General features: G+C 37.0%; 1 protein-coding gene across 1 annotated transcript in view; it reads left to right on the plus strand.

Moving 5' to 3' along the window:
- Positions 1-22,823, plus strand: part of ROBO2 (roundabout guidance receptor 2) — a 465,479-nt gene that overhangs the window by 321,899 nt on the left and 120,757 nt on the right. Inside the window, exons 5-6 of the mRNA XM_082784840.1 lie at positions 5,060-5,198; positions 20,390-20,529. Coding sequence (XP_082640966.1) covers positions 5,060-5,198; positions 20,390-20,529 — 279 coding nt within the window. The remainder of the gene's footprint in view (positions 1-5,059; positions 5,199-20,389; positions 20,530-22,823) is intronic.

Consider the following 22,823-nt stretch of genomic DNA (forward strand, 5'->3'; position numbering starts at 1 on the left):
TCCTTCCTCATCTTCATTTTTGACAGACAGCTTTACTTTATCCAGCTCATGATGCAGGTAATGAAATAGCTACAGTTTTGACAGCATTCTGAAATGAAACTTACTTCTTATCACCTAATGTTTCTTTTTTCCTTTGCATCAGAACACTAAGGTGAAAAGAAACTCTTTTTAAAAAAACTATTTGCTATTAAATACTTCCCAAAACTCATCCTTCTAACTTGTGTTTGAATGCTTCTTTTTAGATCAGAAGGACATTTTTAAAAAATGATGCCTTCTCCCAGCCAACAAGGAGAAAACAGTTCTAAATCAGATTGAGTCTCCACATTATGGGGACCATCAAATCCTTCACTCTAGCAGTTGCCTCAGCAGACAAAATATATTAAGGCAGTTAGGATCATTTTAATTAGATTGAGGTCCCATATATGGCTGTCTAACTTTTTGAGGAACAGAGAAAGGGCAATAATACATCTGAGGGTCATCCGAATCTCTCTAATAGAGTGTGATACACAGACCAATTGTTAAATAGAGGAAAAATTGAGTTCAGGGGTTTACTTCTGTCAGCACCCAAAGCAAGGAAGGGTTTTCTTATATTTCTGGCTTGGATCAGTCCTGTGATTTTCTTGTAGTGCCTATCTCAGGCACTGCAACATACTGTAGGTGTGTGCCCAGATTGCATTAACAATCCCCTTTTATAACTGCATGCAGAGTTTATTCTGAAGTTATAAAGGTCAACCCAGTAATAGTACAACTGGTTGACATGACATATAACCATGACCTATTTTATAGTTCTCTTCAAAGATTTTTAATATTCATCAGTGAAAGCCTGGGAAGTAGGTATTTTATTTACTCAGAGAAAACTTATAAAGTAACTATATTAAACTATATTTTATATGTCCATGATTTTAATTTATTACCCTTTTGTTTCTCAAATATATTGTGTTCTGAATGCTGTTGACAGAGTAACAATATTTAATTACACCACAAGGCTTTATTTGAGGGTGAATCATTTAAAAAGAAAAAAAAAAGTCACAAGATATTTTCTGAGGTTTGGCTCTGAAACTGTATTTGACCTGGCTGTGCAAAGAAATCTTCTCTATTTAGCACGCTCAGGCAAACTCTGTCTCCTGAGAGATTAACACTGTAAGCAAGTTATGCAGGTGACTCAAATCCAGTTAATCTCACATAAAGAATGTTAATTGCATTGGCAATGGCATTCCCTCTGATCACTATATTGCTGTATAATTAGCTATTGGACATATTCAAGGGGTTGTCTAAGCGATACAAATCCAGGAAACAACATGAAAGAGAACTTACTCCTTCTGGATTCACACTGTACAAAATGCAGAGATGAAAAAATGGAAATAGCATTTATTGTTATTTGTATGTCCTTGATAACTGTGGTCCATACTTCCATAGCTATCTATTTTCTTGCAAATATGTAACTGTTTTGGAAAATACACAATTTGAGAAGCTGATCTGAAACAAACATATATATGCTCCTAGATTGTCTTGGTCTGGAATCAAGTAATTTACCTAATGATCTTTCAGCCATTTACTGTCTCATCAGCTGGGTTCTCCTCAAAATGTGATAGGAATTTATTTTATTATCTCCTGTAGAGAACCATTTACAGCCACAAATAGCAATTTCATAAACATGAATATATTTATTTCTTAGTTGTTTACAGGCAGCTTTTGTAAGGAGGGTCTGAGATAATTTTTGTATGCAGACCAAGCAAACATACTGGCACATGCAGATTTATTAAAGTTCAAAGTGAATGGACCAGGGCTTCTAAATCACCTATAAGGATGCTGATCTGAATCTAAATCTCTTGGCTAAAGATCATCTCTTGAAAAATAAATTCCAAAATATAGAATGTGTTGTTTGTGAGCTCAGAGGAGGCATTGAGCTATGCTCTTTTAGGTGAGAAGTTCTGGATAAGATACTGCTGCAAACTTACAGAAAGTTTAATTAAGATATTCCCTTTTAGATCCACGCATTTACAGACAGGCCAAGTGCATTGCTTAGCATTAAGGCCAACAACTATCACTTTTGTTACTTTATCCTGTTTTAATGTTTGTCAAACTAAAATGACTTTATCAAAAATTTTCCATGCTTGATGTCTGATTTACCTGGTTTTTTTTTTGTTTGTTTTGTTTTAATTGTTAAATTTGTTCATTATTTTCTACAAATATTGAAGTTTTTGTAGTTGGGAGGTAAAAGGATAATTGGATGAATATGGGGAAGGATTTGGAGGAGAGAAAGGAAGGAAGCCTTTTGTCCTGAGAAATGCAAGTAGGTTCCTCATACTGAATAACAAGAACCTAGAATTCGATGGAAAATCATTGCTACTATACCAGAGATGTAATTTTTTGCCTTCCCAAATAATTTTCACTAAGCTTAGCCAATTATGCACCTCTTGAAATAAATAAACTCATACTCCTGAGAGACCGAGTAGAGTATAGTTCTGAGCAGCGGTTTTCCTCCAGTGCAGTCTAGCATTGCTGTCGGTCTCCTGCAATGATGTCTGGTTACTTCAACCAATTTTTCTTGTATTAATACTCTGGATGGGCTGTATCTGGATGGCACAGAGAAAAGAAGCTCCAACTCAAGCGTAGTTCAAATATGTAATATAAAATTACATCAGTTTGCTAAAATGCACAAAGAAGTTAGAGGCATGAATACATGTATTTGGAAGGGAGACCAGACTTGCACATTTCCTGGGTTGAGGCTGTGAGTGGCAATGTTGTTGGGCTAGGAGGACACAGGCTGAAGAAGCAGGCTGCAGCTGGAAAGAGCTGGCACAGCTAGTAGCTGGCCCAGAGGTGGACATGAGGCATTCTCACAGGCTAGACAAGACACAAGGTCAGGGTAGGTGCAAGCCTAGCTGGGATTGGGAAGGATCAGGAGACTGCATGCTCAGGGAAGGAAAAATCTGGTGGGGCACACTCAGGGCAAGGAGCTGTAACAAAGAATATATACGGCTGGCTGGTACACAGGCTTGAGACAGGGAGTGAAGACTGGACTTCAAGGGGCAGAGGGAGACCAGAACTGCAATTACTTGCCCAAATGCTACTGCAACCTGCCAGCACAGCGTGTAGAAAAACAATGAAAAGTGAGAGAACAGCAATGGCTTGGGAGAAATGGGGAAAAGAAGTCCGTCCCTTAGACTTGTTATTATCTTTAGCACCTGGAAAAGTGCTGTTGATCCTTGAATGTGTCAATTCTTCTGCTGACAAAATACATTTTTCTCTGCCAATAGGTACCTCTGGTAGTATCATGTAATTCCTATGTGATATTGTGTCACTCTCATAAATATTTATTAACAGTTAGCTTTGTGTTCTTTATTTTCTGACTTAATATTCTGATTTGTGAGAGTGGTAAACATTTTATCAGCTGTAACTGAATTCAATGGAAACTGAGCTTCAAGCATACAAAATTCATGCTGAATTCTCATGAAAAAATACGTTGGCAGTTTTGTGTCTCAAGTTGGGCATGAAGATTTAGCAGGTGTTTTTTGCTTTTTTTTTTTACCTTTCTTTCTTAGATCTCCATCACACCTCAGAGAGGGGCTATGAAAGTAGGTGAATTGTTTATGAAGCATTAAGATAGGTGTAATGGAGATTGTGAGGAAATTAATAATTCTGTCTTTGAAGTGAGATTTGAGAAGTATGACAGGAGGCCACCCACTAAACAGTACAACTAAAGCAAAATATTAAACACCTGCTCATTAAATGAATACCAACAATCTGGAGATGTTTGGGGAAGAAATAGTTTGTGATCATGTAATTGCAACCAGTCCCATAAGGCATAAACAGAAAGGGAATGATGAAAGGGCATGCAGACAGACTGAATTCTGACACTTCAGGCACTTAGGTGCTGCACACTCGATTTTGCAATCTTATTAATGTTCTTTTAATGTTTTTTTTTCTTTTTTTTTTTTTTTGGTTGTTGTTTTGTTTGTTTGTTTGTTTGTTTAAATTTTCATATATTAAATATGGATATCAAGCCTATAAACTCATCTCTGTTGTTATCAAGACAAACTGCCTGAGTCAGAATCTCATATTGCTTAAATTTGTGTGAATTTTGAATAATTTTCTAAGTGACATCATAGCCCTCAAGTTGCTGAGAATGAAATGTGAAACATAGTGTGTAACCGGTTTTAAATGCCTGTGTAATAAATCGCTGTCTTGAGTGAAAATAGTGCTTCATATAAACCCAGTCTTATAATGGTTTGTCTCTGGTATAAATAATTTATGACAGTGAAAGTGCAGTATGGCTGGAAGAGGACAGAACCAAATTTATGCAATCCAAAGGCAACTTGGAAACTAACCCCGGTGACATCCTTTCAAATGAAATTACCGGTACTCTGAGTTTGTACCAGTGTAACTGAGATCAGATTGTGGCTCTGCATCTGGATTTCAAGCAGGCCTGTGCAACATTATGATGATTAATTATATTTGTAGCTGTGCAGGCTAACATAACAAGGGTAAACAGAACTGATTATTCAAACCTTAATTTAGTTTTCTGTGGTGAAGTTAGTGATGGGGATCAGGGAAGATTTGACCTCGGTACAATAGCCCTCGATCAGCTGAGCTGCATAACACAGAGTTTACGTTTTCCTCTGAAGCATCCAGGTATTGATTATTGCCGAAGGCGGGCTGTCTCCGCTGGCAGCTCGTATATTGCTAGAGCAGACAGCAGCTCTTAAATCACACTCCGTGCGTGCAGCAGTGCACAGCCAAAACATTCACGTGGAAGGGCACGGTCTTGAAGACGTCCCCGGTGGTGTGACAGGCAGGCAGTTGGGGCTAGCACGTGCTTCATGCTGGTGGCACTTGGCTTTTACGTGAGGGCCAGACGTGACAGTCGCTGCATCTCCAGCCCAGCTGTCGTTGTCCTGGCTGCTGATGCACATCATCAGTTCCACTTGTCTGAATTCACGGAGCTCAGCCCTCCTTTCCGCCTTCCGTGAGTTGGTAAAGAAAAAGATGCTGAGAAGTCAAAAGTTTTCATGTCAGCCCTGCGACTCACTGAGGAATTCTGATGTCTCTTTTCTAGAGCGGCCCACGTTTCTCAGGCGGCCGATTAACCAAGTGGTGCTGGAGGAGGAGGCCGTGGATTTCCGGTGCCAGGTGCAGGGGGACCCACAGCCGACTGTCCGCTGGAAGAAAGATGACGCAGACCCGCCAAGAGGAAGGTGAGAGTAGCGTTCGTGTTCCCAGTGCTTTCAAATTGCCGCTGTTGAATGACCCTGGAACCACTCCCAGCTAGATTTATTTCCTGTGTTTCTGGTCTTTGGCAATACAAACTGTGTTCCAGAGCCAGCTGAGTAGGGAAATCCACTCAGCTGGGCTGTCCAGCTTGTGGATTCCTGTGAGAGGAAGAAAATTGATGTGTAGATGTCAACAGATTCAATTCACTGCATTGCTGGAGAAAAATAAAGATGTTTTAGGGACTGTACCAGTGGTAATAGCCTTCAGTGTGTGGTGATACCGAAAGAGAGAAAGTTTGGCTGGAGACCCCAGAGCTTCTGTCACATTTACGGGGTGGGTTGGAGGCAGGGCTTTTTTGGCTCCTTTGCTAATGTCAGTTGGGTCTCAGAAAGAAATCTTCCTCTGGAAAAAGCAAAAGAAATAAACTATCAGAAACAGAAAATAAAGATGAAATCTGGAACAGGGCATTTGTGTTCAAGAAAGATTCATTTAATCTGGAACAAGTTCCAGAGTGATCAGGGTATGAGAGTGTGTCCTATAAAACAATATTAAATTACCTTGGCTCCTTTCAGCTAGCAGAACAGAGTTTGGTCCTTGCTTTCCAGAACTCTTCCTATGTTTGATGCTAAACCATTTTTAGATTAAAATATCTTAAAACAGAAATAGGATTGGGAACAGGAATGAGAATCCAAGTCTCCATAACCTGTCTTCTCTTTTGACCCTGTGACTCCTGATTCATTGTTTGCACAGTGTTTTTAAATTAAAGAGAAGATGTGAAGAGTGCTGCTTTTTTCCCACTGTGCTTGATTGTTGTTTTCCATCAGTGTTGTTTCCTTGGATGTGGCAGATATAATTTGAAGAAAAGGAGAACATTTAGATATTTTCTTCTTCAAACAAGTGCTTTAAACACTGCATTTATCCTGTGTAGGCTGGTTGCCAATATTATTTCTGCTTCTCCAATCATGATCACAAAAAAAAAAAAAAAAAAAAGAGCAACTGCAATGTTGTTTGTGTGACTAGCTTGATGCTGTCAGAGTATATTAAGTGTGCTGTGAACACACTACTAGACTGGGCCTAAGTAAAACAAGTTAGACGTTGTGGCCTTCTTTCTTAATCACAGCCTGTCTTACGTTTTCACCCCAACATGGTAAAATGTGGTAAGACTGTTGTCTGGCAGTCTTCATCCAGTTGCTAAATATGGCATTTAGTGTCACATACAAATTCATGAGAAATGATGGCAAAATTCCTTGGAATCACGCAGTGTGCAGTCATCATTATGTCTAAGGTTAACGTCACTTGTTTCTCAACATCTAAATCTTTAATAAAATAAAAAAAAAAAAAATCAAATTGGAGAATACCTGTTTTAGATTCCACATCCTCAACTCTATAAGATGTCTTAAGTGAATATGCAATTATATAATTGAATATATTAGTGTATGTATTAATGTAATGATGTATATTCTAGAAAAAGACAAAAACATTTCTGTTTTAACAGAAGAGATACATATAAATGTACATACATTTTAAAATAATCTCTCCTTGCAACTTAAATTAAATTTGACATAGTTTTTTTTTACCTAATTATTTAGGTAGATATGTACGTATGAAATGTGTAGAATATTATTTTGAAGAGCAGTCTTTTGGATGGCAAGATGAATTTTTCCTTGCTATTTAACTATGCATTGCAAAGTATCCCATAGTAAATGCATTTTGCTGCTGTGATTTAGTCCAACTATTGTGCTGCTTCTGTTGTTTAAATCATGTCTTCTAGGTCGCGTAGGCAGAACTGATGAATTGACAGTGCCTTTGATAAGCTTGCACATTGCGTTAGTTTTTTTTTTTTTTTTTTTTTAAATGGCTTTATATTCCTTTTTTATCTATTTTATTGTGGAAAAACTTAAGTACTGTGTGTTTTGAGGTAGCTTCTCTTCATTCATGATGTCTTTCTAGGAAAGAAGAAATGTAACAGGAAATGGGAGAGTTTACTATGCTTTTAACTAAGCAAAGGGCAGGTTCATCAGATACACTCTGATGATACTCAACTTCAGGCTCAGAAACTATTCACAGTGTTCAGCAGTGTTTTTACACTGCATTTACACATTTAATTTACTGTGGTTTGGCATCTTAAGATAGAAATGGAGGGTATGTCTTAAGTTATATTGGCTTCTCAGAACATCACAGTGAGGAACGGGCAAAGTTGAGGGGTCCCATGCTGAAGACCACCTCGGGTGGTAGAGGATTGCCACTGCTGCTGTGGCAGTGCTGCTGCTGAAGGTTACCACCATGACCTGAACAATATGGGTTGTGATCATCTAGTCGAGTCCAATATCTGTACTTTAAAAGCAAATACCTCCGGTGATCAGGACTGTATGTTTTATTTTTCAAAATATATCATATTGCATAAGAGTATATGTAAGCAGAATCCTAAGTATTCAAAGAGTGGAGATTTCCAAACCATGTTGTTTAATGAAGGAGGGTAAACTTGGGATATGTGAAAGAAAAGGTATTGTTTTTCTTGATTTTTTTTTTTTTTTTTTTTTTTTTTTTTAATGCAAGCAAAGAACTTTACCTGGGTGTAGTTTGAATGAATGGAAGAGAAAAATGAAAATGTGACCATTTTATAAACTGAGAAAAGTATTCCTATTTTTTCCTTCTTGAAGAAATACAAGATTTTTTTTTTTTTGAGGTTAAAATAGAAAGTAGCTTTCATCTCCAGAACTCCTGTATTTTAAGCATTTTAACATCTACAGTGGATTATGAAATCCTTAAGGAATACCCTTTGTTATTCTTTCTGCGTAAATAAATCCCTTTTTCTGAGCAGATCTGTACAGCTATTTGTCTTATAGCTTTCAGTGCCAATTTCCTGTTTCCACAGCTAATGATGTTCTTTGCACATCTGTCTGTATTTTGTTGTTGTTGTTTTCCAATAATTTCCTTTAGGCCACATCCCTAGTTTACAAAGTGATTATAGTAGGTACCTGTTTCAACAAGTATTGCAAATTATTGAATTTTTCTGTTGTTAGTTCAACTTTCAAAAATGTCTAGGCCAGTGATAGTGAAGTGGGATAAACTAAATTATCATTTTTTGCATGCATTTTGTTTCTGTAATTTGCTTCTGGTGAATGCCAGAATGACTGATACTAGATCCATAGTCTTTCAGAAATCCTTCTCTGTTTTTCCATCTTACTTTCTTTTAGCTTTTTTACATGTGAAAGCAAAGAGAAAAGTAATCACAGTAATTTCTGGTGACAAATATAAACAGTATTGCTCCACCAATTGGTGTGTTGAGTAATAATTGGAAAATAATTTCAGGCTATTATAGTTTTAATTATAAAAGTCCCTGATGAACTGTAAACATTACCAGTTGCAGTTAGAATGGGGGGGGGGGGGGAGGAAAGACTTCTAAAAAAATAAGTGTTTGAAAATATGAAAATAATAAAAAGTCTTAATGTGGCTATTTTGTTTAATTGTCCTTATAATTACCCAGAAATTTAGGAACAATCATGCTTTAAAAGTGAGAACAGATGGGCAGAAGTTTATTTTGCATGTGAAAGTCTTCAGTCCACATTTTTGCTGTTTTGAATTAATGATCTAAAACTACTACAACAGTCTATATTTTGAATTTAAGAACTTAGGTTGCTCTTATAGTGCACATTGTCAAAATGCCCGTGAAAAAAGGTCTTGCTAACATTCAAAGGATGTAACTTTTCCAAATTCCTGTAGACCTGAACTTGACATTTCAGAGACTTCTGTATAAATCATGAAGCTTTTTTTTATATCTTTGGGCAGGAATTAAGAAAGCAATAGAAGGAGCACTGTTTCCACCAGGTGGAAACTGTTGTGAATTATGCATAAGTGCTTTCATAGCTTATATATATATATAAGCTATGAAATATATATATATATATATAATATATAATATATAATATATAATATATATATATATATATATATATATATATATATATAGGTTTAATAATGAATTAATGTGATTCTTCAGATTTGAAAATTCTTTTTAGGCCCTAAACCAATCCCAGCAAATGAAAAGCATGCTATAGAAAATGCTGATACTGCACCAACAGGCAAAACCAAAGTACATTGTGAAATCTGGGCTATGTAAAGCTTTTTTCTAGAAGCTGTCCATTTTGAATCAGTGATCCAAGACCAAAATGCATTGTGAATCAAGGATAGAGGCACATGGTGTATATTTTATTTTAATTACTCAAAAAATTCAACATCACACCACAGCTTCCACAGTGCACAAAAGCTAGGGGAATAGTTAATCATGTATGACTCATGTCAAACTACTGGAGGTGAACAGGATATTGTGGGGTCACCAGTCTTGTGCCTTTGGCTGAAATACTAAGTTCGCTACTTCATGAATAGAGTTTCTTTTCATTATAAGTGACACAAGGAAATGGCAAAAAAAAATGTACTAAAGCAACTCAGGCAATTGTGGCTATGCAGAAAAATCAGGAAATACTTAGAAATAAAGAAAAATCATTTTTACACATTGAAGTCTTTTTCCAACCACATGTTCAGGTAGCTTTCCTTTGATGTCTGCTTGGCAGAAATAGAAATTATACTTTCCTGCTAAGAGTCTGATGGTCTCCTGTGTTGTGAGGAACTCAATATGGCCTCAATCAACTCTTGATCCATCTGTTTTTTAGTCCTGGTAACAGGAAGAAACTGATATTATTTGAGAGGCTCCAATGTGAGAGTGGCATATCTATGACTAGCAATTTAATAAAATTTGAATAAAGTTTGTACAGTGTTTCATGCCTTTAAATTTTCTAGCAGAGCCGAAGAGAGCAGCTGCATAGTCTGTAATTACATAGCAAGTAATACGGATATTTTATTTTTTCTTTCCTTTTTTTTTTTTTTTTGAAGAAGAAGAAGTTGGGAGATTTTCAATTACAAGTTAAAATTTGTGACGCACGATAATAACTGTTTAAACCTTTTGCACAGAAGAAGCTAGCAGTGCCAGCTCTTTAGGAGAGTGAGGTTAGCTCAGCAAATGTATTTTTCAGTTGCCTTAAAAATGACTGAGCAATCACTTGGGTCTTTTTATGCATTCCAGCCCAGAACAGCTGGCTTAGCTCAGTAAATACATCTTTAATGAAATTACAACCTGCTATTGTAAGTTGCATTTACAGGCATTGTCTGATTAGATGAAAATTATATTAGAAATGAAAAGTGGCAACTGCACCAGCAGGAAGAGGTATTTGTTTTATGTGCCGCCCACACAGCGGGAGAGTGTAGGCAGAAAAATCAAGAGTGATACTTCAGAAGGAAAACGGTGTGTAGTTTACACAGAGTGTATTGCTAAGTGTTACAAGATTGCAGGTTATTAAATGAGACAGAGCAGTGATACACAGTAGTGAAAATCATGAACAGCACAGTAAGCTTCCTTACTCACTAAAAATTAAGAATGTTCCTTAAAATAATTTGGGAAAATGCACTTTTTTGGTTTTGAAAATTATACATATATTTAAGTGCAGAAAAGGATTGCCATTATTTGCTGAGCACTTTAATTGCTGTGACAGGCCCTAATGCTTAACCTTAACTACAGTTGTGTATTTAGACTTAACTTATATGTGTTAGCTCCATCAAAAGTCTTTGTAGGTAAGTTAGTCTTGCTGTGTTTTTAAAACAAGCCTCTTGTGCCTGAGGAATACTTGCACACATATAGGCTGCTCAGAAATTCTGTCTGTCGCTTCTGATAGGCATGCGTTTTCAAAAAGTGCTGTCATTTCTGTGCTTTCCTCCATGAATTCTTGTGGGCTTGAACCTAGGGGTGAGAGATGAAATTTTAAAAATGTCATAGTCTTCCCAGGTACAAATCTTTAAAACAAATTTAAATGCTATTTACAGCAAAACTTACCCCATCAATTCAGAAAAGTTAGATTTTTAAGGGAATATCCAGAAAGGGCATGATTGCTAGAGGTGTTCTGCATTTGTGTTTCTTCATGATCTCAAGATAAGGTAAGCCAGAGAAATGGTAATTTTTAAGAAACGATGGAACTATGGGTTCTGTGTGTAAACGCAGTTCTACATAATTCTATTTATATTCTGTGGATGGGATAGTGAGGTATTTAACTACAGCCTCCTCTAGACACAACCAAGGGGAGAATGACCTTTCAATGAAATATGAGTTAATAACACCACAGCACTGTGTGCTTTGGTTGAGTTAATCTCCATGCAGAATGTAACAAAATTCAGTCTAATGTGTATTGAAAATTAATTAAAGAGTGTGTTTTAGTACCGTAATGGATATAATCTTTGGTTACATCAGCAAATTTCTATTGCAATTAATAACAATTAACAGTTTTAAATAAAGGGTCAGGAAAAAAAAAAAGATGTTTTTCATATTAGCTATATTATGTGTACTATTCATTACCTCTGGGTAGATCCAGTATGATTTGCATGTCCATCTTTTGTTTCCGAAGCTAGGCATCAAGGAGAGATTAACTCCCTTCATGAGGAGTATAGGGGCGAAGATTGGCTGTTCTTAATAGCTTGTTGAAAGGAGACAGTGAAAGAAAGAGGTTTAATACGTTATTTGTATTCTTACATACATCTGAAGGGAGTAGAGGTGGTTCACAGAGGACGTTGTTATCTTGGGCTTAATACAGCACAGGGCAAGCTGTAATACAACTTGTAGAGAGTCCACATAGCCTACTGGAACAGGCAGATTTCAGCAGCATGCAATGAAAGTGTGGTTTTAGTTGTTATATTGAACCATTTGTGGAAACTTCTGTAAAGCCAGAGGTATCATTTAGAGAGAGAGAGATGATGAGCAGTAAAAGGGAAGCAGGGGTTGCTTTAGTTTTCTGTATGTAGGTAGCATCAAGTTGATGTACCCTACTGTTGGTTCTTTTGGTTTGATAACCAATCCTGTTCTCTGGTAGGTATTTTACTCATCAGCGACTCCTTCCCAATCTGCAAGTGGAAAAATATTCCTTATGGTTTTTGGAGGAATACATGGCCAAGTGAAAGTGTAAATCAGATTGTTTTTTGACTATTAAATTATTAAAGTTATAATAATAATTATTATTAAAGTCCCTCAAGGCATGGTATTGAATAACACCCTGTAGATGAATCATCCCATCCCCAGAAGTCTGTCATCGAACCCAGTAGCTATCCACTGTTCAGTTTGCATGAAATATTAAATGCTGTGAGCAGAAGTGTTTGATGTGTGTCTGTGCTGGACTGAACAGCAGAGAAATGGTTAATAGCACTGACATTTAAATTGGCTTCATGTTAAGTGTCAGGTCTCACCACAGAGCTGAAGAAGAGCTATTGTTTCAGGCAGTCTGTTTGCAGATGCATGAAAACAGTCTCCAGTTGCTTACACAAGGGTCAAGGTTGGGAAAATAGCTTTACAACTCCATGGACAACAGCCTTAAAGGAACGTGTCAACTACCAGTCCTGCCTATGTGTTTTCTCTTTATGCTGTATGAGCCACTGGTGATGTGCAAAGTGATCACTGGCAGTGCATCTAAAATAGGATTGCCACAAGAGGATTGTTTAGTTTTTATTCCCTGTTGTCTAATGTCCTAAAATTGTTACGTCTGAAAATTAATGGAGTCACTAGCAGAGTTCTGAAGGGAAATTTAATACCAGCAATAGTAGCCTCAAACATGGATTTCTCAGAATTTTCCAGTCATGAAAGATTGCGGGAAATAAATGCTCTTGCAGAAGGAGACCCAAGAAAACTTGGTGTAGAATTTCACTCAAATAATCAGTTCATTGACTATTAAAATTACAGAATGAAAAAGTAAAGATAGTTAGCCGTGCAGTTTTTCTGTGAAACATTCAGGAAAGGCAAGCTGGTAGTTATGCTCAAGTGAGAATAAGATTCAAGAGCTGTGACCACAGCATTGTTGATGCCATTGGAATGGTTGGCTCAGAGAGATTTCTTCTGCTTTATGTACATTTTATCCCTGAATGGGGTACAAAAGTCATCATCTCAGTTAAAACCAAACCAAAACAAAACAAAAAACTGGCAGTGAAAACAATGAAAGATTAAAGTTTTATCTTTAAGAACAATTGCTGTTGTTAAGTCCTACATTAGCAAAAACATGCTTTTTAAGAATATGTTTTCTGGCTCAACTGTAATGTAGAAGGCACTTTCATTAAAGCATTAACATGACTTCATCTTTACCACTTCATGGTTGGTTACTAATTCAAAATACAGATTAAAAATATTTCAGTTAGTTCTCTGACAAGTTTACCATAATCATTCATCATGCTTAAGGCAACTAATAACAGGCCAACACAAACTGGTTGTTTCAAACTACTTGTAATCTATGTACTCATATTAAAAAGTAAAAATAACAAAATCAGATAACCATATTTAGTGAGAGCAAAATGTCAGTTTGGCTCAGATCTTCTTACAGTGTCCCAGTCCTTACAGTATCCTTTCCTTTTTTTTTTTTTTTTTAAATAATAGAAATAGACAAAAGGATACTTGCAATGACTGGAACACAGTCCTTATCTTAAGGAAAAACAAAATACTGTTTTTCCATAAAACTAATTTCCTTAAAATTAATGTCAATGATGTGCTGACCAGATAACCCTGTGAATCAAGAGTGTTTTTCTGATAGATAAATTTATGATATAGGCATTAATAATACAAATCTCCCCAAGTGCCTGACAAATGCGTCTCATATGTGAGGTAAAGGACTACTTCTGGTGACAGAAGGATAGGCCTCCATGCCAAGTTATTACATGGTCTCTTAGCTCATACTTGCACTGAGTTTCCAGTGTTTGAAATGTGGAGATCTGTCTGGAACTCAAATCAAATCAGAAGCCCATTTTGGATAATTAACATGTGGTAATTCTCTGTGCAAGCAGAGATGTAAAGGCAGAAAAGAGCCTCTATCAGTTTTCATAGTGTTTACTGAGAAACATCTTCAGAACAAAACATACGTTTTATTCTGAACTTCTATGTTTCTACGTTTTCAAATTATTTTAATGGGAATGAAAAAGACGTCCCATTTTTTCTTTCTTGGGTCTTTTCAGAGCTCACGGCAGCTGATTTTTAGAAGTACTAGCTATGTGCACTCATATATGTGTGTTTGTAAGAGCAGTGCTGCATAGTCTAATGCTTCCAGAGAAGTTGGAAAACATGATTTTCCTGTCATGGGAATGGTTTCACAATGTTGGCACAGTTACTGTAACCGTTGCATACATCTTTTATGAGATTTAGGCCATTTTGTCGAGTATCTTCGCTTAAGGCATATCGCAGTATGGTTCTCTGTTCTGTATTATTGCAATTGAGAGTGTCAAGCATAAAAAATTATAAAGAATCTGTTGGTAACAACCCATAAAAGATTTTGGACTAAAGCAGAACCTGCTGTCAGTATATTTTAAGAATAAATAGTGTACAGTAACCTGTATAACTTAGCTCTTTTTCTGGCTTGTTGACGTAAGGCCAGTAAACCATTTTCCATAACTACTTGTATACACACCTCACACTAAGAAATTCCAGGTGACGTTGCATTGCATTGTACCTTTCTCTGGTATGAATGGCATAGGCAAGGAATAAATGGGGATTTGCACATGTGCCTGTGAGTGACAGCTGCCTTGTCCCTCACTCTGGAGATAGCTCCCTGGTAGGACAGTTTATTGTAGCCTTCAGCTGCATCTTAGAGCCACCCAGCAAGAAGCAGCCTTGATTGCAGGCATACAAGAGAACAATTTGAGACTCCAGTACACACAAATCTATGCATTCTTGCACTCTCTATCACTAATTAGGGTTTTCTAGGGAACGAAAAGGAGAGACATACTTATCTTTCCCTCTGTCACTCACATAGGGTTGTGCATGGGCTGTAAGTGAAAAAGAAACAGTTTGTGTAAGGGAGCTGGTAGTAGGGGTGGATACATCCCTGGTGGGAGTGGCGGATCTCCTTTCTGCTCCTGGACCACACAAGGTCGAAGCAGGTAAGGGACTCACGCTTCCATGCTTCCATCTTCACTGCAGTTTCCCTCTGGCTCCTTCCAACTGGCACTGGCACGGACAGTCCAGGAGCCAGTGGAAAGCTGTGGCACTATGCTGGGAAGTGAAGTGCTAGCACCACAAAAGAGAAGTGGAGACAGAAGCTTAAGCCTCCTTAACTACCTCCTGTTTACTCTGTTTATTGGCTGGTAGCATCTCTTTATTTGGGCTCCCTAATCATTGATGTTGTGAGTAATCTTCAAGCTTTGTGTGCATGTGTTGCAAAATTGCCTGGCAAACAGGCAAAAGAAAACAGAGCAAAGTAATTTTTGTGCCCTTTCTATAAGAAATAAACAATAAATGGAAAGCCTACAAAACCTACATATCACGTTTATATATATATATATATTTACAGTAGAGTAATATTGAAAAGAAAATAGGTGCCTGGTATGAATTGATGTAATTTTTTGATGCCAACATCATGAGTTTACAGCAATTAAGATGTGAGTTTTGCAATTTCCCTTTAGCAGGAAGGACATCTTTTTGAGTTGGTTTTGTTGAATTTAGTGAACATGTAATGCATTGTTACAACTTTAAAATGCACAGTTGAAGCATCTGCATCCTCACTAGTTAGACCTACTTGGATATCTAGGAATGTAATGACTGCAGATGCAGACGCAGCTGCTCTACCTGTGCATACGAAAGACAAAGAAACATATTTTTATGCATAGCTGCATGCACATTTTTGAAAATCTGGGTATCTAAGGGTTATTCTATGAAGTAGCAGAATGTATATTAAATGCAGCAAACATACCACTAAATCTCTCCAACTTCAGTAAATTTTCTTATTCTCTCTGTTTCTCTCTCTCATTTTTTTTTATTTAATAACCATGGAAGATTGGTGGCTGAATAGGGACAGATACACTTTTGAATATGGGGGGGTGAGAGGGTGGGAGGAAAAAAAAAAAAGGAAAAGAAAAGAAAAAAAATCAAGAACTGCTAACTGCAACAAAAACAATATAATTCAAGATTATTCTTAGATACTTAAGCCAATGCATGAATCTAACCGTAGTACATTAATTTGTGATACTTAAAAATAGTTAATGTGTTTTGTTTTATTTGTTATTTGGTTGAGCAGATGGTAATGGTTTTGACACGATTCAGGATATTTTATTTTTCTTTTCTTTTCTTGAAAAAGACAAGGCCCTTTTTCCCACTTTGTCACAGCTGGTTACCAATCAATCTCAATTCACGGTACAGTGATGATAGCACATGTTGTTCAGGGGCCAAATCTGATTGGGTTGCATTTTCAGCAGTGTTTCATATTAAAAAAAAAAAAAAAAAAAAAAAAAAAAAAAAAAAAAAAGTGTCTGTATGGCAGTGTCTGTCAGCACACTATTGTACAACTGTCATTAATCAAAACTAGCAACAATGAGTGCATTCATATGTGCCAGAGACTGCCAGATTTCACTCAAAATCACCCAATTTCTATTAGAATTTCCTCACCAGCAGTGTTTCCTCATCTGCTTGTTGTTTCTGTTTGCCTCTTCCTTCGCAGTCCCCTGCCTCCCTTCTTTCTTGGGTAATTAAAGACAGACCTACTGGAGCTAGGACAAGTACAACACAAGTTATGTAACACGATGCCCAAAAGTGGCTGGGTTTTATCCCCACACAAGCTGACTAACTGTTTAAAAGACCTCTTCCAGCTTAGTCAGATGGCTGAAGTTTAAGCTAAACTGAAAGGGTAAGCACCTCCAAATGTTTAACAAAGGGAAGTATTCATAACCAATTAGATGGCCATAAACATATGAAGCCCATGTCTGACACCCTACATTTTGTGTTGAAAGTTGGCATTACTTGGCTAGGAGTCAGCAATATTTGGGTAATACGTTGGAAGGTGTTTCTTGATGCTGCACGTATTTTGAAGGCAATGCCTTCTTAGCACACCAGCAAAGTTAAGGACCTGCGTAACCAGTACAGCCTGGTTTTCTGCCACTCCATCATCAGCCTCTGTCTGTGACTGGTATTGGCAGTCAGAGAGGCCCTGAGCCTGGTTCCCAAGTGTCAGCTTGGAAGTGATCCAGGTGAGAGTGATCTTCTCCAGAAACCCAGGAGGAAACTTGTTGCGGGCATATGAAGCTCTTGGATCAAGAGGTCACCAGGCACTATTCAAGACTTCACAGGCCGTTGCTTGAGAAACTGAAAGGATACAAGCACATTCAGCCTTCACAACTTGCTTTACAGTCCCTTTCTCACACAAGTTCCTTGTGCTGCTGTGGATCAGCTAAAGCTGAAAACCAGTTTTCTTCCTTTCTCCTTCCTGCCTGTCAAAGCTCTTCACTGAACCATGGTGACTTCTGGGGACAGAGTAGGTGGAACAGATGACTGAGGGGCAGCATATCAATACTTCAGGACAGCAGATGGTTATAACATCCCATGGGTCCATCTATATATGCTAGACAGCATGTTCTGCCAGGGTGGTCCAAAAACCCAGCATGTCCTTGTTGGAGAAACAGACAGGGAGAGCTGGGCCACTCCTTGAAGTGATTGGTAACTAGGCCATGACAGTGACATGTTTACTCCTTCCTCCATTTCTTGACCCAAGTGGGAGATTATGGCTGTGCTCTCACTCTGCGTCCTGGCATGCCATGCAGCTGGCTCTTTCCCCCAGCAGCCTTTGCACAATTTGCATGATTGGCAGGTGCAAGCATAAAGACTGCTGAAGCCTCCAAGGCAGCTGGCTGGCATGCCGGCATCAGCACACCAGTGAGATGAAGAGCGAGTCAGCTGCAGCCCACAGCAGACTGTAGGGCCCTGTCCCAGGCTGCCTGCATCCCATTTTGAGCAGCCAGCCAGTCAGATCCAGCCCTGCTGCCTGTCTGGTTTTATCTCAGCAGCGGTAAGTCAACCACAGGGATGGTATTTATCTTCAAAAAAAAAAAAAAAAAGTCAGCGTAACAAAATAAGTGGCTAATTTTTCCCCAGCTTTATAATCGTGATTCCTGTATCCAACCCATATTTACATTACAGCTTATCTTAGTTTTATCATCTTACAGGAGCCGAATACAACTTCATGTTTTCGGTCCCCCTAGTGCTGGCCTTGTGTCAAGAAAATGAGTGTTTTCTTTTGTCTGTAACTCTGTGGTCGCCAAAGACAAATAACCACTCCATTGTTTTGGGATACTGTTGTCATATTCTTGAGATTTTTAAGGGAGACCATTTGCCTTTTCTCTATTATGGAAAAATTGATTCTCTTTGCCATTGACTAGTGCAGCACAGCATGCAAAACTACCTAATCTGTGAACAGTTGAGAAGAAATGTGCCTCAGCTGCATATGGTTTTGGAATGTATATTTGCAATAGCTCTGTACTGATCCAGAAAACGTGTATAAAGCTCTCTGTTATCATAACTATTTTTGCCCCTCAATGGTATTACACTAGCAAAAATGGTCCCTAAAAAATTCAGTAGAATGCCATGGCACCTAGTTATTTTTCCCCTTTGTATATCTCTTATCAGTTAAATCTGACTAGCAACATTTACATACAATTAAGTGTAACTCCTAATGAAATGGATATGATCTGTGTTTATGTTTTTCTCTGACGGAACAGTTAGCCACAATTTGGTCTTCTTTAATTCATTTTTTGCTAATGAATAGACCTAGTGAATATAGAATGAAGCTGAATTGTGTTGTGATGAGTGTAAAAAGATGTCTTGATTTGTCTTTATTCTTGGAATTACTTTACTAGTAATACTGTAATTAATGTTGTGGGCTTTACTTAGACATAACGGAACTTTAAACGTTTCAACATATATGATCCTTTGAGTTAAGATGCTTTTAAGTCTGTTAGTACAGTACCCTCGCTACAGATCTATAATAAAGGAGCCAATAGCAATGCATGTAATGTATATATTTGATGTTCCCAAAACATTTAAACAATACTCATAGACGGAGCCTCACAACATTTCTGTATGTAATAGCATTAAATTCTTACTCATCAAAACATATAAGTGTGCTCTTCTTTATCATTTCAACACGTTCTCTGAACAAGCTTGCGGGGTCTTTGCTATATAACAAAGAGAAGGTAAATTAGTTTTTCTAAAGTTAGTGAGCATCTATACCATTAGAGTACTGACATCTCATGAGGTCTAGATCTTTCTTTAGTCTCATGTGCCTCTTTTGCTATTTAATGCATGAGAATCTGAAGCTAACTCTTGGTTCAAGGTGACTTAATTAAGGTATCAGGAGCTTATGTATAGAAAAAATATCATTGAGAATAATTTTACAAGAGAGTATTTCAAGAGTAAAATATCCATGCTGAGTACCTATGATGTTTTCCCGATTCAGGAGCCAAAGAAATTTCTTACAAATTAAAGTCTTCAGTTGACTTTAACGAGTTTTGCATCAGAGCCTAAAATAGTTTGTTAAACTTCTGCCGGCTGATAACAATTTAACTGTGAATATTTTCCTATTTTTCTTGACTGAGTTACTCTTCTGAATGAATGTTCACTGCCTGCTGAAGTGTTTTGTATTATTTCAAATTTTATATATCCTCATAGTTTTAGAATTTTTACAACAGTAGAAACAAAGAAATGGACAAAGCATAATTGAAATGTTTTGAATTTATTTTAAGGAAGAGAAAATGTTATAGTCCACTAAATGAATCACTCTGTAGCATTTCTGTGAAATTGATAAATCTTCTTTAATGTGCCTCTTCAATAAATGTCACATTCTAGAGCTTAAATATATTTTTATTGTTTATAATATTATAGTGTCAGATCCTACCAGTATGCCTAAGGGGTTGCTGCTCTAGAGAAAAACTGTAAAGGAAAAATTCCAAATCAACCAAAGGTAAAACATGTAGCTCACTCATATAGGCATGATAAACCTGAGCTGTCATGTATTGAAAACTGATGTCTGATAGCTTAATTTTATCATATTGCTCTAGATCAAGGACAAAGTGAAAGATATTATTAATAAAGCCCTAATACTGAGTGAACATAGCAATACTAATTTTATGTAAAGTTTCTAACTAATGCAGAGTGCAATAAAAATGTCATGAAGATTAATGCTTGGTGGAATTATCTAATGCTAGATAATAATTTATCTTCCAAAGTTGGGAAGTTGGATCCAAGATAGATTCAGACTGGCATATTCCAGGTGAGAGTTTTTGTTCATTTCTGTTGGCTACAGAATACGTTTTCATTCTTTTTTTTTTTTTTTTTGTAACACAGGTATGACATCAAAGATGACTATACTCTGCGCATTAAGAAGGCTATGAGCACAGATGAAGGAACCTACACATGCATTGCAGAGAATCGAGTCGGAAAAGTGGAAGCCTCTGCTACCCTTACTGTGCGAGGTGAGTGTTCCTGTGGAGAGAGGGCCTGTGACCTGTATGGATCAATTTCTTTCTGTCATAATGGGCCACATCCTTACAGGGCTTTTGTTTGGGTTTCGCACATCCTTTGCAGTTGTGGGTGCTGCACTGATTTGCAACAGAGCTGAAATCCTGGTCCTGTTGGTATCTCAGGCTAAATTGTAGTTATATCCTGTAGGACAGGATTTTGCTGCAGTTAATGATCTGTTCCAATATTATTTCTTTTATCGAAGAATAGATGCACAATGCATATACATTCATAAGCAAGCACTATGTAACCGTGGACATACACTTTAATATGTGAGCCATCGGTTTAGGCTATTATTATTAGGGTTCCTTTCCCTAATAAATATAAGAAATGTAGCACCTATGTTTATCTCTGCCAAAAATAATGCAGATAGTATTATTATACAATTATCTCTGCTGTAATTAAACTCTCTGTCATTACTCTTTATCTGTAAGATAAAGCCAAGTCAAAAGAAAAAGAAAATCTTAATTAATTTTTGTAAGTGTTACAAAGTAACAACTGACATATTCTCTCTTTAAATATTCCTGGTCTCCAGTATCCATACATTTTTTATCTGGTGCTTTTTGATGTGGGAAGGAGGTTTTAAAACCAGTAGAGTAATGACTTGCCAAAATGTCTTTTGTGACAGTAGATATAGACATGCTAAAGATTATGGGGAGCGAAAAAGTTTGTGGGCTAATATTTCCATATGAGTAAATAGGATACAGTAGTTATTATTTCATTCCAAAAGATAAGCAGCAATTTGGCACAATGGATATCATGCAGATACTATTTCACAGTTTAGTGGTGCATGCTGACGGTTTTCAGTAGAGCTGTGAAAGGTTAATAAAAACATTTTTAGCTTTATCTGTGCTCCTCTTTTCATACACATTAAATCAAATGTTCAAAGTCTCAATGGATTGCTTTATTAGAACTGGAGTCAACTGACCCAAGAGGCCAGCTTCCATTTCCATCCATTTAATGCATGGACACAGTTCAGTTTAATTTGCTGAATTCAAAGGGCAAAAAAGCACCGAGTGGCTTTGTAGAGGGGGAGATATTAGTATATAACAAAGAAAAGAAAGTATTGTGATACCAAGATATTACCTGCTAAAATATTACCTTAGTGTTCGCTTTAGATAATACATGGTGATGCAGACCTCCCTGTTTTAATCTGAAGAAGTAGATTTACCTGCTGCATGTGCATGTAAGAGATTATTCTTCCAATTTGTAACGTGCGAAAAATAGTCACTACACAGAACTCTCAGAAATGCTCTAACTCCATTACTTTGTCACAGGCAGGATCATGATTTCCAGTATATCTGGCAACCAGTTTAGTAGCCTTTAAACACTCCTGGAACTGTGTCCACTGTATGTGTTACTAGAGCTTTTTAAAAAGCTTTTTTTTTTAAAAAAAAATAAAGCTTTTTTTTTTTCTTTTTTTTTTCTTTTTTTTTTTTTTTTAATAAAGCTTTTTAAAAAGCTTTTTTTTAAAAAAATAAAGCTTTTTATTTTTGCTACCTATCTCGTGATATGAACAGTAACAAGAACCAAGCAAAAAATCCTTTGAAATTACTGAAGCTGGAATCTGATCAAATTAAGGTGGAAAAACAAAACAAACAAATAAAAACAAATAAATATATAATTTAATCAATTTCCTACAGTAAAAGTAGACTTTCATTATCCTGGGTACTACTCTCCCCTGGGATGGCCATTTACAGTCACATACATAGTGTTTATCCAACACAAAGGACGTCATGATATTATAAGCATGTTAAATGTTCAAGACAACAGCAAATGAGAAAAGCTCAGACATTCAGTGGAGAAGTTTATTACTTTGTATTTTTTGGAAACAAAGGACTAGGCAAACTCCTGTTGACTTTAAAGGGACCATGAATGATATTCCTTTTAATTAAAGGAAGATTTAATTCTGACTTCTTAAACTTTTACCAGTTTTAGCATAATCACCCATCATGTAGGGAAGAAATGCATTTAGCACATCAAAATTTACTTTGCGAGTGCCTTGGTCCTTGCAAGTGTCCATAGTTACAACTACAAATGTGGCAGCAATAGCATAATCCATAGCTCCCTTATTCATGGCTCCATCTTCTCAAAGAAGGGGTTGCAGATGTATATGGGGAGTTCACATCATGCTGTTGTAAATGATAATAGAATTTGAATTGTGTGACTCAGTGTTCATGGCCCTGTCTTGGAAAGATGTGCATCACTCATTCCTTATCTTTCAGTTGGAAAAGAAAAATGTCATAATATTAAAAGCCAG

The sequence above is a fragment of the Aythya marila genome (genome assembly GCF_965140915.1).
Source record: "Aythya marila genome assembly, chromosome: 1".
In the NCBI taxonomy this organism is placed as follows: domain Eukaryota; kingdom Metazoa; phylum Chordata; class Aves; order Anseriformes; family Anatidae; genus Aythya; species Aythya marila.